The 14,275-nt window shown below is 32.3% G+C and overlaps 1 protein-coding gene across 2 annotated transcripts; it reads left to right on the top strand.

Annotated features, from left to right (window-relative positions):
• The first annotated feature begins 1,609 nt into the window (after positions 1-1,609).
• Positions 1,610-12,892, top strand: LOC130630657 (uncharacterized). Of its 2 annotated transcripts, XM_057444233.1 has the most exons (4): positions 1,754-1,769; positions 2,214-2,298; positions 4,848-5,053; positions 11,499-12,892. In XM_057444233.1, exons 3-4 carry the CDS (start codon positions 4,896-4,898, stop codon positions 12,508-12,510), a joined length of 1,170 nt encoding a protein of 389 aa, XP_057300216.1. In that variant the 5' UTR covers positions 1,754-1,769; positions 2,214-2,298; positions 4,848-4,895; the 3' UTR covers positions 12,511-12,892. The 2 variants fall into 2 exon arrangements, with proteins under 2 accessions (XP_057300215.1, XP_057300216.1); XM_057444232.1 differs by lacking the exon at positions 2,214-2,298 and having other exon boundaries at positions 1,610-1,769.
• Positions 12,893-14,275: the final 1,383 nt, after the last annotated feature.

A 14,275-nucleotide genomic window follows, 5' to 3' on the forward strand; every position in this document is an offset into this window, starting at 1 on the left:
TATTCGAACATATTATGACCGGGGGACGGATTCCGCCCCCTCTCATTAACTTTTCATGGCTTGTTCAAATTAAATTAAACTTGACATACTTATAGTACGTCACAAAAGGAACAAAATAAATTTTTGCTTGCGTCAGCACATTTTTATCAAAAGCTTGAAATTTTTTCAAAATTCCACTTTCTCCATAAATTTCAGTTACTTTAGTTCTAAAGGGAATTTTTACATTATGTTTGAAGCTACTGAAAAAATAAAAGATATTTAACATATATTCCGGTTTTTACGTGGATCGCATAAAAAATTGCAAAAAATTGCCCGAAAATCCGGGAAATCGGATTGATCACGTGTCCAAATTATGCAAAATGATTCTTCTTAATAAAACAAAGTTGTGTTGCAAGTTTGAAGTTCCAAGGATAATCCTGGCAGGAGTTATTAAATTTTTCCCATTATAAGGATTTCTTAGAGATTTTTAGGGGTAGTTTCGAGTAATGGACAATATCAAAGCCTCTGAAAGGTATGGGACCTAAGTATTTGGCATGCAGGTGTCTAATAGATAAATATTGAAACTCAGTAAGTTTCATAGCCATGCAAAGTAGCATTAAGGTGTTATTCAAGAAAAACCGTCAGGGGGGGGGGGGGAATCCGTTCCAAAACATTTTCTTCCATTTACGCTAAACAGTATGCTTCCTATAAAAATAACCCTGTTCACAAGTGCTTTAGGGAATAATCAAACACGCCGCATCCTTAGGACGTGACTCCTCTAACTAATTAGTGCTATTGTCTAACGTTACCTGTACTTAATGTGCGTTCAAGTCCTAAATTATTTAAAATAATTCTGTTTGTACGATTTGAGTTTTTTTTTTTTTTTTTTTTGATTGCATTGTCCATATTCTTCTTTACAATAATATATTTTGATGACATTTTTGTCGTATAAAGACAGATAAACGCATTATACAAAACAGCGGAAATTTAATTAAAGTTTGGAAAGCTTAATTTAATCTTTAATTTATATTATGCAAAGTGGATATATGAACAAAGTCCGTTATTGACATTAAGTCATATACATTCTTGACAAGTACAAGAATTCGCAATGCATCATAATTTATTCATTGTTTTCATTGTCAGATGTCTAGCTTTGCTTTAGTAAATGTGAACACGCTTAGCGAGTTTTTATTGAACCCAACGCTTAATACACGCGTCTTATCTCGTTTTGTAGTCTGCTACCTATATCCATCAACAAAATTCACCAAAAGAGCTACCTAATGTTCACGTCACTTTTATTTTCCGTATGGTACTTCGTCCAAAAGAGACTGGTGATGGATTTTGTAAAAAAACTTAAAACAGCAGTTGCGACGAAATTATTCCAAAAATTAGTAACCGATAATTTGTGCTTTTAAGTTGTTTATACTCTGCAACCGTATTATTTAATATACACTTCTGTAGTTTTCCCTAAGTTTATCAGAAATCAAATTTTCTTTTTCATTCCATGAAGTCGATTTCCTCTTATAACTTTTAATTTAAAAATATAATCAGCAAATTGTCAGCTGTTGTGCCATGTAAAAGAAATACTTCTCAATAGGCCTGTTCACACTATGACATCATTAGTTTTTTAAAACAAGAAATCTATTGATTAGAAACAACCAATCAAATGGTATATTACACTGTCAAAACATTGTTTTCTAATGATCCGTACGTTTTACTCTACCACAGGAAGTTTTAGCTTACCGAAAACAGGCAGGAGTTGAAATTGAGAACGAAGAAAGGTAAAAAAGGTAAGAATTTTATAGTCGTGTATTTTATTTAAGTTATGCTTATAAAACATTTTTTTAGTTTTCTTTTTCTAGTGGTATGCATTTGTTTTTTAAAAATATCCATTGTGGTATATACCCTACAAGAATATGTTATGATGCATCTGGTAAAAAAAGAGATTAAGTGAATAAGTTGTAGTTACCTTCGTCTATGAATCCGTTAGAGAAAATAAATTAAGTTTAACAGTTTTTTATATTTTAGAAGGTTTTATGTATTTTGATCTACTTTTACTTTTAAGTATTACTTATTTTCTTTAATAATAAGTTGAAGGAAAAGCCCTGTAAAGTTGTACGTTGGTCAATGTCTATTCTGTTCTCTGATAAAAACAGAGATATTATTTTTGAAGTATAAAGAAGTGTTATAGCCAGAGAAGTTACGAAATTTAGTATGTAATAATTTCATTTCAGACATTTTAAAAATGTAGAGTACACCTTTTAAAGCAAGGTGTTTTCTCAGCTTAAGAAAAACGATAGACAACTAGAAACCTTTTTGGTGAGTAGAAAAGCTTTGCAATTTTTCACCTAAAAATAATGGGATACTTTTCTAATAATAAATATCTCCTTTCTTTCAGTATGTTCGTATAATTTAGATGTTGTCAAATCTGGCTAAATTTGCACACATACACATATATATAGCAAAGTTGAACAAAAAAATAGTATTGTAGACCTTTCCATCAAGCATATACGAAAAGAAAGTTTTCCACACACTTTTACAGTGTTATGCAGATGTCATGATTCCACACATGGTATTACTAACCCTTTTCTTACCTTAAACACTTAAAAAATGATTCAGAATAGAACCATTTCAAGAATTATAAAATAGAAAAAAAGAATTGAAGAAAGGTCAAATCTACTGGTTCTTGTAAAAAAATAAAAAAGGCCTACATGAGAGCAGGGTTTTCTCAAGATAAAATATAGTTTTAGAAAAAAAAATAAAATAAAAAATTTAAACTGTAAAATGATAGTATCTACATTTTTCCCCACAATCTTTTCTGATGTTTTTCTACTCCAACTTTCCCTGATAATGTACATTGTTCATAATATAGTAAAAGTTAGTTAGTAAATATAATGGGTTATTTGAAAACCTTTATGACTATTGAATAAATTAGATCCAAAATTTCCTACTTCCTTGTTAACAGCATCATTTTGAAGATTAAAATGCGTTCTGGGGGAGAGATTGACATTTCCATAAGAGTATTTGTGATGGACAGTTTTCAAAAAAATTTAGTAGTTTCTTTGAGTGGAAAAAACCTGGGGCTTCTTATAGGCCTGTATTTCTGAAGTGTATTTTATTACCCATCATACGAGAACCCAATTTGATCTAAATCTCAAAGGTCAAGTTTTAAGTGCATTTAACAAACCCGATTGTCCAGTTTCACATCATAGCATTTTAATTTTAACGATAAATCGTGTTTCAAAACAGGGAGGATGCTATCAAAACTTTTTAATATACTTTATGGAGAAAAGAGCTTAAATGTTTAAAAGAGTTTTTAATCCTTTTTAAGAGTAAAAAATATAACATGCCACATAACTTTATACAAAGGTCGTAAAGACGAATAAGGTAAAACTATAGCTGGTATAAAGCCATGACATAGTTTTAACTCTTAAAAAGGATTTATAATCCTTTTTAAAAAGGTAAAGAAATAATACTTCACAAAGAACTTTTATACGGGAACTCATAGCGACGAATCAGGTAAAAGGAATGAATCAGCATCAATAAATTGTTAATGTCATCATAAGTGAAACACGGAAAGATGCCACAATCTATATAAATGGTACTTGTGCACGTTCTGTTTTTATTCTGTTCAACATATTCAACATATTTTCTGTTTTTTACATAAAACTAGTTGTGAAAAAAAATCATGAAAATGTGGTGTTTGTTATGTCATGTTATGAGTTGAGTCAACTAAAACATGATTACATCAGAAAAACACTCAAAAATTTTATCACAATTAGCAATTATTAAAATTTGGAAATTTCGTCCCATATTATTAACACTCTTTTACACTTTTTGCTAGGTTTTTTTCTTTTGATATAAATTTTTGACCCTGATAAATAGGTCATTGGTTTAAAATAAACCTCTTTTTTAAAAGTGTTTCTAGCCTGATAATAATCGTTTAAAGTAAAACGGGTTGTCCTTGCTGATTTTTTGTTAATTCTTTTCCATAATCTTTTTTGTGTGTTCACGTCTAAAAAATTAATCTGATTAATATTGCCAAAATGAATTAAAAAAGAGAGAATTAATTAAGAAAAAGCAATTAAAAAAACATCAACATCACATGTTGCTATAGCACCGTGTCAGCAACCTCGTTCCCATGTCTATTTTGCGATTTTTTACCAGACCAAAGCTTTGGAAACTTTCCTAAAATGTCAACTTGAACGATTTGTGTTTTTTTTAAATTCACAACATTGTTTTGTTAGACTTTAAAACATTTCCCTTTTCAACTATAATGGTGGTGGGGATAACAATACCTCTGCACTTATTACATAGATTGACTCCAAATTGCATTTAGCCTGTCATTACAATATTTATATTATCCAATGACAATGACTCGTGCTAATAGCGCAATATTTTTAAAGTCGAAATTCTGAATTATTTAAACCAAATGCGTTTCCTCTAACATTCATGTTTTCTTAATATACAATGCCCCACATGCCCCATATGAATTGAAAAAATAAGCACAATCAACATATGTTGTTATATGTTGTCTCACTGGTAACGTAAACACAGATAAAATTAGATTCTTTTCTTGTTTTTTGGGTTGGCATTGAACCCTTCTATCTGTGGGAAAAATTCAATTTTCCTTTCTTGTAGACTGTAATCAGCTTAGCAGGACGATGAACACGCCATGCTAAATATCTCACAATAAGATGAATATAATCGAATGAAACTCCTTAAGAAACAAAATAAAATGTTAAAGTGTGTGAGCAACATTATTGCTACACTCGGTATAGCATTTTAAACAAAATATTGAATTTGAAAATACATCTAAAGGTTATCATTTCATCATTGCTTTTTTGTCCCTATATTTTACTCTTTAGTTGTACCGGTTAGAAATATTCATCAATGTTTTTGGATAAAAAACAAATATGGCTGTAATTTTCCCACCACAAAAGTTGGCAAAAATCAGTCTATTGACTTCCGATCTCACCCAGGAAAGTTGTGCGGAGAGATATGGTGGTAAGCAAACAACAGAAGAGAAGGAACCCAAACAAATACAAATTGACGACGAGGACGTAAACTTTCAGTAAGGATAGTTACTTATGCGTTATTTGTTTTGTTTTTTTTTCATTTCAAGATTGAAATGTTCTTAATTTGATCTTCATTCTTCATCAGAAAGGGTTATTGAATTCCCTTTTGTTTTTATTAAAAAATATCATAGATCGTACTGGGCTACTGGTTTTACTGGTTAGAAAAATCCTGTACGAGATATATCCGCTGAAAAAGAATATATTTATAAAAATATATGCAGCTTTTTATTTATCAGGGACAACAAATGTGGCCAAGCCATTAAAAATAGTGAATATAACAACTGTAGCCCCCTTCCCCCCACTATCAATGTTATGTTTTCTGTCATGCACTGAATTTCGTTGAAACATTGATATAAGGGGGGGAGGGGGGGGGGGGGGGCAGGGGGACAGTTTCTGCATAATGAACTTGTATATTTGGTGTTTGGCCACATATTTATGTCTCTGATTGTCTGAGAAATTTTAGACATGATAACGTTTTGCTGCTAATATAGCTTGTGTTTGGCATGGCACGTATATTTCTGTCTTGGTATTATATTTTATGAGTGTTGGTATGTTTGTATACTCTTAGTTACTGTTGCTAAGGGTTTGCAGTAGCATTCTGCTGCGTTATTTTGTGGGTGTCTGATACATGTTCCATTTTGTAAAGATTATCGCAGATACAGTAGATTCTCGATACAACAAACCCTGTCTGTGAATGAATAACAGTTTAATACCTAGTTTCCACGTATGCGATGAAACCAGCGTTGTGCCGCTATAGCGAGAGAATGCTGTACTTGAGGTTCTACTGTGTATTGATTTTGAGAATTCAAAACAACAACTTTTCACATATGATAAAACAAAACTGGTATCGTGAACAAAACCTGCTTAGCACTCTCTTTATGGTTTTGTAGGTATAAAACATTTGTATGATTCACAAAATTAGAAATCCAATATCTGTGTTATAATCCGGCACAATATTTGATTATGTTTCGGAACTATTTATTATTTCTAGATGAAGAACATTTTTAACAACCAATAAGAATTTAGAAAACGCTACCATATTTAACGTAATGAAGAGTAAGCATATTAGGCGCCGACGTTTAAGCGCTGGAATCAGCGGCAATAAACGATTGAATGGACCCAGAATTTTAAGATATTTAAGAAATGTCAACATAAATACCCAACTAGATTTTCAGGTAACTATTTTGTTAGGCCAAAAATCATATCTAATATAAAAAAACATTTCGATATCACGCCGTGGTCCAAAGGATCGTGCTTCTACTCAGTGATAGATGAAAAGCATTTGATCTACAAGTTAATTCAAAAATGCTTAAAAAATCAGCTCTTATGAAGTAATAACAACGAACAAATTTTCCTTCTGAAAAAAAAACTAGCTACGTGTCATAATTAAGTGTTTTCTTGTTATTTGACATTTAACGTTTACCATTTTTATTTACATTTTTAATCGTCAATTTCTATTTAACGGCTCATTTAATGATGGCTAAATAAGGTGTAAGATGATAAGACTGTATAGTCTTTTACTTACTCCTGCCATTTTATTCTATGTGTTAGATACGTAAATATTTATAAATTTGTGCTTATACTTGTATGTTGGACTTTTATCTGTAATTTTGAAATATTTTGTTGAAATTGTTTTCTTCTCTTTTTCCTGCCGGAAAGTCTGAGTTACCCGAAATTAATATTTTCTGTTACCATTTTTCAAACTCAGTGTGTGACCTGTGTGGCTAATTTTTACACAAGTGTGATGTGTCTGTTAACCCTAACCCTACCAAAGTTTTAAACTTGTTATGAAGTTATCGAGAAGGCTGAAGACCACTTTCGAACGTTAACATAAACTTGTATATAGAATAACATTTGCAGCACATTATCTTTACTTTTAGATCTTTTTATTGTTTTATATCATTTTAGTATATTCTAGCGTTTATAAATAGGGTAAATATTTATGATACCTAAAGTTTTTAGAAGAATGATACTTGATTTTTAACCCTATTCGGTCCGGTTTTTCCCCGGACCGAATAGGGTTAAAACAACACACTATTTTTTTTTTTTTTTACTTTAACATACTATGACCGGGGGGGGGGGGGGGCGGATTCCGCCCCCCCCCCCCCCCCTCAATAACTTTTCATAGGATTGTTCAAATTGAATCAAACTTGGCACACTTATAGTACGTTCTTTATATGGATATGTGACATCCATATATGGAGTAAAACTAAGAATTTAAAATTATTTCAAAAAGTGAACGGCGAGTTAAAGTGTTAAAAGGGTTCCGTTTTTCAAAATGGACAAGATATTGCAATTATTTTGTAGATTGCAACAAACTTTTTTAATTAATAACATAAATAATATTATCTTAAAGCCACAGCAAGTTAAATGTTTCAAGCTTCTTTTAAATGGATATGATGTTATTGGTGTTTTACCTACTGGATTTGGGAAATCCTTGTTGTTTCATTTGTTGGCAGACTTTTTGCCAAAAAAGTGTCCAAAATATAGTATTGGTGGTGTGCCCTCTTAATTCTATCATAGAGGACCAGTGAGGTATTAGTGCTGGGGTGCTTCATTTGGAGCAAACAGTTGTGCCTGAAAAATTGTTTTCGTGTGATGAGAATGGTGAGCCTGAAATACCAATTTCAATTAAAAATGGCGAATTAAAACTAGGATTTTGCTCACCCAGAATCTCTGTTTAGTGTCAGAGGACGAGAATTGCTAAAAAGTTCTGTTTACCAAGAAAATGTTGTCAGTTGTGTTATAGATGAAGCACATTGTGTAAGCATGTGGTAAGTAAAAACACTCCAGTGAATCATTTTTTTTTGTGTTTTTTTTTTAAAAAAAGACAGGGCTGCCGAACACTTTTATGCTAGAAACAAATTTTAAAATGTTTGTTATGCGACAATGTAAAACTTTATTTTGGATGTTGTCTCCACTTCACGAATCAATTCGCCTACCCTGACTTTGTCAATGGTGAACTCAAGCTTCCAGTGTGTATTTTTAATTATTATAAACAAAATATTTTTTCTCTCTCTACTTAAAACTACATACATACATACTATATATTATAAATAAAACTATGCCGTTCAAGTAAATTCATAAATTTAAAACTTTGTATATTGCTACATAAAATAACATATACTATATATAATGTGTATCTTCAAAAAATATAAACTTTTAATGTGCTTTATTTGATTTATAGGGGTGAGGATTTCCGAAAAAATTTTAGCGAGTTGTCTACGTTAAAGGCACTTTTCCCAGATGCTGTTACATTGACTCTAACCGCTACTGCTACACCAGACACTGTAGAATATTTGATTAAATCGCTCGCCCTTATTACGTATAAAGTCATTGCTGTATCGCCAAATCGAAAAAATGTGTATTTAAACATACAAAGACGCCCAAACTCTAACTTGGGTTTGAAAGGATTTGAAGTTATTCTCAAACCGTTGGCTGAAAAATTAAACGTGCAAAGAGAACACTATCCCATGACAATAATTTACATGCATTTAAGATATTGTGGGTATGGGTACAAATTATTTGAAAATGTTATAAGAAATCATTATGTTGGTGACAATATTTGTCCTAGAGCAAGATTGTTTGCACAGTTTCATGCTTCTTGTACTACACAAATGAAAGAGGATATATTGAAGGAGTTGAAGAAGTCAGATTCACGAATTAGAGTAGTATTTGCTACAACTGCTCTAGGTATGGGTGTTGATGCTCCAAATATATCTAATATTATTCACATAAGTCCTCCATCAACATTAGAGTTGCCTTTCCTTTTACACAGTTTCTTGCCAGCATTATTGATTTTAGTTGTTATGTCCTTTTTGAGTAATATATCCATTTGCAGTACTTGTGTGATAACATGTGATAAAGCAGATGGCTGATTGGTATGGATTGCTCTCTCAATGGCATTTTGCTGATATATATTAAAATGTTCAGATGAAAGTTTGTCACTGTCTTTATTATATACAGATTTAATATTTATTGTTGATGTGTTGTTGTAAATATCCTGTGTTGCTATATTGTTGTTTGATTTTTCTTTAGATTTATTGTCAGAAACAGACATTTGTAACCTTTTTCTTGGTTGATTTAAACATTGTGTAGTGTCCAATAACACTTTCTTTTGTCCTGGTCTTTCCTGGGTGAAAAAGTGTTCAGCCGCTTAATGGAAACTTTTTGTCGGAGCTCGATTTGATTAGTTTGACATGACCTTCGAAATTCCCACATTTTATTTATAAACGTGTGACAGTTTCTACATATTACATTTGTTAAAAAATCCTCTTGTGTAATATCAAGTCCACATGTTCTAATAATTTTTTGTTCCAATTGTTTTTCTTTTGCTTTATTTGAAAATATATTCACCATATGCTTTTTTTGGAAGGCTTTGGCACATACCCTGCAAAGACATTCATCGTATTCTTTTCGTACATATAACTTCTTTGGTGTAGTTTGTACCTAAAAATATAATTTTTTCCTCAATTTTAAAAAAATGTAAGCTAGTTATAGGCAAAAAATATATATACTTTACCTTGTTATTTTCTTTGTTCATTCTGAATTAAGTTTTTGGGATTACCAATTTGAAAATACCTTGTAGAGTACACAAACTTACTATTTCTCGCTATATTACTCTTAATTATTTTATAGATATACTATCATCTAGCTAATCACAACACCTTCATTGGCAAAATATTTTTACTGCTAGCTAGTACTGAGCTTGCCACATAGTGTATATATATGATGTATATATTTGCAAAACTACATATCAACAACAAACCATTATTTTTCTTGTAAATAGCTAGCTACATAAATATCTCTATTCATTTCTGTAGAAAAACCAATTATAACATTTTATTTTATATTTTCAGAATGAAAAAATTGCCTCTTCTTTTTATTTTATTTTCCATCCAAGTTTCTTTTCCCATGTGCGCACCAGACACTCAACCAGACAGAGGGGCTACCATTTTTGTTTATAACTTGATGATACGGGCGACTCGTCTCACTCGCGGAATGTTTATAAATTTTAAGCATAATTAGTAAAAGTGAGGCTACCAATCATATTGCAAATCCGACCGGCGGGGACCAGGGCCTTCTTCTTCGCGCCATCCCCGATATCAAAAAAGCGAAAAGAGGTCCTGGGGACGAGGTTGGTCATCAGAAGCTTAAAAATTGTTAAAAATGCCACTATCTGCTTAAAATATAATTACTTTTGTTCTAGAGCGAATTCTTACATTCTGTTTAAAGTTTCTGGAAGCTAAATAAAATTTCTTTAACATATCATCCGGTTTTTACATGGCTCGGATAACAAATTGCCAAAAATTGCCCGAAAATCCGTTTTTTCCGATTTTTGGTAAAATCCGACAAAATCAGGAAATCGGATTAGTCACGTGTCCAAATTATTCACAATGATTCTTCTTGATGAAACAAAGTTGTGTTGGAAGTTTCAACTTCTAAGGATAGTCCTAACAGGAGTTATTATATTTTACCCTTATAAGGATTTCATAGAGATTGTCAGGGGTAGTTTCGAGTAATGGCCAATATCAAAGCCTCTGAAAGGTATGAGACCTAAAAATTTAGCATGCAGGTGTCTAATAGATAAGTATTGAAACTCAGTAAGTATCATAGCCATATAACAAAGCAATAAGGAGTTATTAAAAAAACCGTCAGGGGAGGGCGGAATCCGCCCCCACCCCCCCCCCCCCCGGACCGAATAGGGTTAAGAAGAAAGAAGATATAATTTTACACGCTTCCTCAACGTATATTTCTTTCGTTACAGAAATGGTCACATCAGTTACCTAAAATTGCACTTTTGGAAGAGCACTTGTTTTTAAAGTAGAAAAATGAATAAAAAATAAGTGTGTTTTTATTTAATAATGGCTTATTATTATGAACATGTTAGCAAGATAGATAGCTAGCTACATTTCTTTTCTTATCCAGCTAAATTGTCAAAAGTCTTGTTTTTACATAACTTTAAAAACAACCTTTATTTTCATTCAAAATGTCAACAATGGAAATACATCTATCACAAAAATATTTACTGTTTGGCTCACCGTTTTTTTTAATTAATATAATTTTATTTTATTCGTTTAGGTAATCTTTTTGAACATTTCTCTCTTATCTTTCAACCTTTTTGTAACAAAATCCGCCATCTTTATAGTAAATCGTTGCATATATTATGGCGCGCGAATAAATTGCCTTGATGTCAAAAAGGCAAAAGAACCTGGGGACGAGGTTGTTCATGCGGAATTCTTTCTGCGCGTTTGATGTAAGAACATTAAAATTTGTGAAGAACTTAGGAAAATGTGTGTTGTTATTTTATACTTTTTTGGAAAAATACAGTCGGTCGGTCCAGTAGAACAACTAACTCAATTGCCTTTCCCATACCTAAAAAATACATTTTAACTATTTAATAACACCCGTTGCTTATTCATTACAATTATTTATTTCTAGACATGGTGAATTAACAGTTAGTAATGCTGCCTCTTTTATCCCACAAAAAGAAATCGGGGTTAAAGCCTTCGGTTTAACACAAGAAGCCGTACAACACGTTCAACAGTGTCAAGACAATTTGCCAGGTCATGAGAGTTATTTGTACTACGTTAGAGAATTGATTGAAGACAACTTGGATAACTATACCGAAATTCCTGATTTCGATAAAGTAACAGAAATGCTAGCACGGCCCTTTTTGTTTACTAACGATAAAGCCCATGAAGTATCAACTTGGCTTTCTAAAATTTATTTGATTGAACATGAGAGTATGTCCTACTGGACAAAACAATATGTGGAATTTTGGAATGATGCACTGCATCTTTCTCTGTCATTTCCACATAAAGAAAAATTAACAGGACAATGGTTTACAGTGCCAGAATCACAAAAAGGAGAAGGACAGCTGGTATACATCGCAAATGTACCAGTGAAAGAAAGTCATTTCTGCTCTCAAGACAACAAATTTGACCATAGAAACACCACAAGTCCATACAAAAAAGGGTTTTGGTATCACGGCACAGACCACGGTTCGGCTGAATCAATCAGAATTAAGGGCATTAGTTTGAAAGAAGGAGGGGGAAAGAAAGATTTTGCCCATAACGATGGATTCTACTTGACGTCAGATTTTGAGCAAGCCAAAAAATGGTCGTTCAATAAATTTTCACCTGCTGTGCTTATATTTGAGTGCAAATTCAACGAAGAAGAGTTTTTGGATCTTACAACCAGTAAAGAAAAATGGGATGAAATTGTCACCTACTGTCGAGGTGGTGAGAAGGGTAAGCCCCCAGATGGATTTAAAGCAGCCGCAAGCATTTATGGTAGAATGAGTGGCGATGGAACAGAAAAAATCGAAGGGAAACCTTCTTTAAGTGCATGTAAAAATCCTCAATTATGCATTAAAAGTGCAAAACTGGCGGAGACAATTAGCCAAAATTTGAAGGGGATTTATTACTTCTGTAAGAAAGACATAAAGTAAATATTGTTATTTTGTAAAAACGCCACTAAACGTAGATTTATCATTTTAAGTGTAATGGCTTCAATAATCCTTATGACAAAACTAAGCACCATTTTACTGTTTTGCGGAAGTCTTGTCTTTGGGTCGTGAAAGAGAGAGTAATTACTTTGTGATAAATTACTTTGTTATTTCGTTTAATAGGTTCCAGCCTATTTGCGTTTTATTTGATGAATACAAAAAACCAGAAGCAATAATATATTTTTAAAAGAGTATTTTAAGTGTCACTTATTGGAGTGTCACGATTTTATTTATTTCCACGTATGCATTTTTAAAGTTTTGTATTATCTTGAATTATTCCAGCATTTATTGGGGAGAAATATATGCTATATTTTTCAATGCTACAGTGCAAAAAACTTATATTTTATCCCTGTTGGGTTAATAACCCGTTTGGAGAAGTTATTGTTTTCCTGACAAACGAGAACTTGTCGCTAAATTTGTTCCAAAGGAATAATTTTATGAACCCCCCAACAATTAACCATAAATATTCATAGTCCGATTATTATTTTATTCAAATATAGTCATTAGGGTTCATCAAGGTGTCGGTGTTTTCTACCGCAGAAAAAAATTTAGATGGGCAAGCTTAGATTTATAGCACATTAAAGGAAATTTTCATTTAAATTGATATTTTGCGGAACGATGTCTACAACAAGTGAAAAGAAATTAGGAATAAACTCGCGCATGTTTTTGTCATAAATTAAGGAATGGCATATATTATCTTGGAATTATTTTATTCGCTGTTAAACAGGAACTTCATGAACCATGATTAAAACTGAACATTAATCTATCAAATACAGTGGACTCTCTGTAATTCGAGCTCGCAGGGGATCGAAAGAAAAGTTCGAATTAGGGAGAGTTCAAATTAGGGGAAGTTCATAAATTTTTTGGAGTGCCTTGCATTTTGTTTTTATAAATTTTTCACTGTGGCGACGTTTTGCTGGAAGAGTCGCCATCTTGTTGATTAATAACAACGATATATCCTTTGTAGTTTGAAAAGAATCCTTCGATTTTAAAATCGAACATGTAAAACCCTGTTTACACTCGATGAAAGATTAGCAGAGTGAAATAAAATGCCTATTTTACGTAATTCGATCTTTAAAAGTTCGATTTACGGGGTGAAATGATCCAAAAGGACCGGAAATATGGTTCGAAATATAGAGGTATTCGAATTATGGAGGTTCGAATTAGGGGAAGTGAGTCACGAGAGTTTGTGAAGGGATTTTGACGGGACCAGAAGATTAGTTCGAGATCCTACACTGAAATACGGCGATTAATCGAAGAAATGCACGGCTTAATCGAGGACATTAGGCTAGAGAAATATATGCTTTAATTATAGTTATTTCTGTAATATATGGCCATCTTAACAAAAGAGAAAAGATTTGTTGAAATTTTTTTTTCAATAAGCGCCTCCCTCGGTGAAGTCCTGCACTAAAAATCTTGAGTTTTAAAAAAGCGTCGAGGATTTATGGTAATCGTGCTCATCTCTTGTTTTGTTTTAAAGGAGAACTAACGAAAAACTTAAATATCTTGAAAACAACTTTGCATTAAATTTTTTCATTATTTACATTTTTTATATGCAAATTTTGTCCCCCAAAAGCGATAATTACATTGACGGTCGCCACCATTATCGCACAAAACCAAACTTGGAGCGTACATTTTCTGTTGATTTGTGACGTCAGACGGCGTTCATAGCTCAACAGAACTTGTGAAGATTCACTTACTTCTTGGA

The sequence above is a fragment of the Hydractinia symbiolongicarpus genome, chromosome 2, assembly GCF_029227915.1.
Source record: "Hydractinia symbiolongicarpus strain clone_291-10 chromosome 2, HSymV2.1, whole genome shotgun sequence".
NCBI classification, from domain to species: Eukaryota; Metazoa; Cnidaria; class Hydrozoa; order Anthoathecata; family Hydractiniidae; genus Hydractinia; species Hydractinia symbiolongicarpus.

What these genes read in the sequence shown, in the direction of transcription:
- LOC130630657 (XM_057444232.1), top strand. Translation starts at nt 4,896, where the DNA reads ATGGCTGTAATTTTCCCACCACAAAAGTTGGCAAAAATCAGTCTATTG. An exon ending in GACGAGGACGTAAACTTTCA is followed by an intron (nt 5,054 to 11,498) that starts GTAAGGATAGTT and finishes ATTTATTTCTAG; the next exon opens with ACATGGTGAATTAACAGTTA.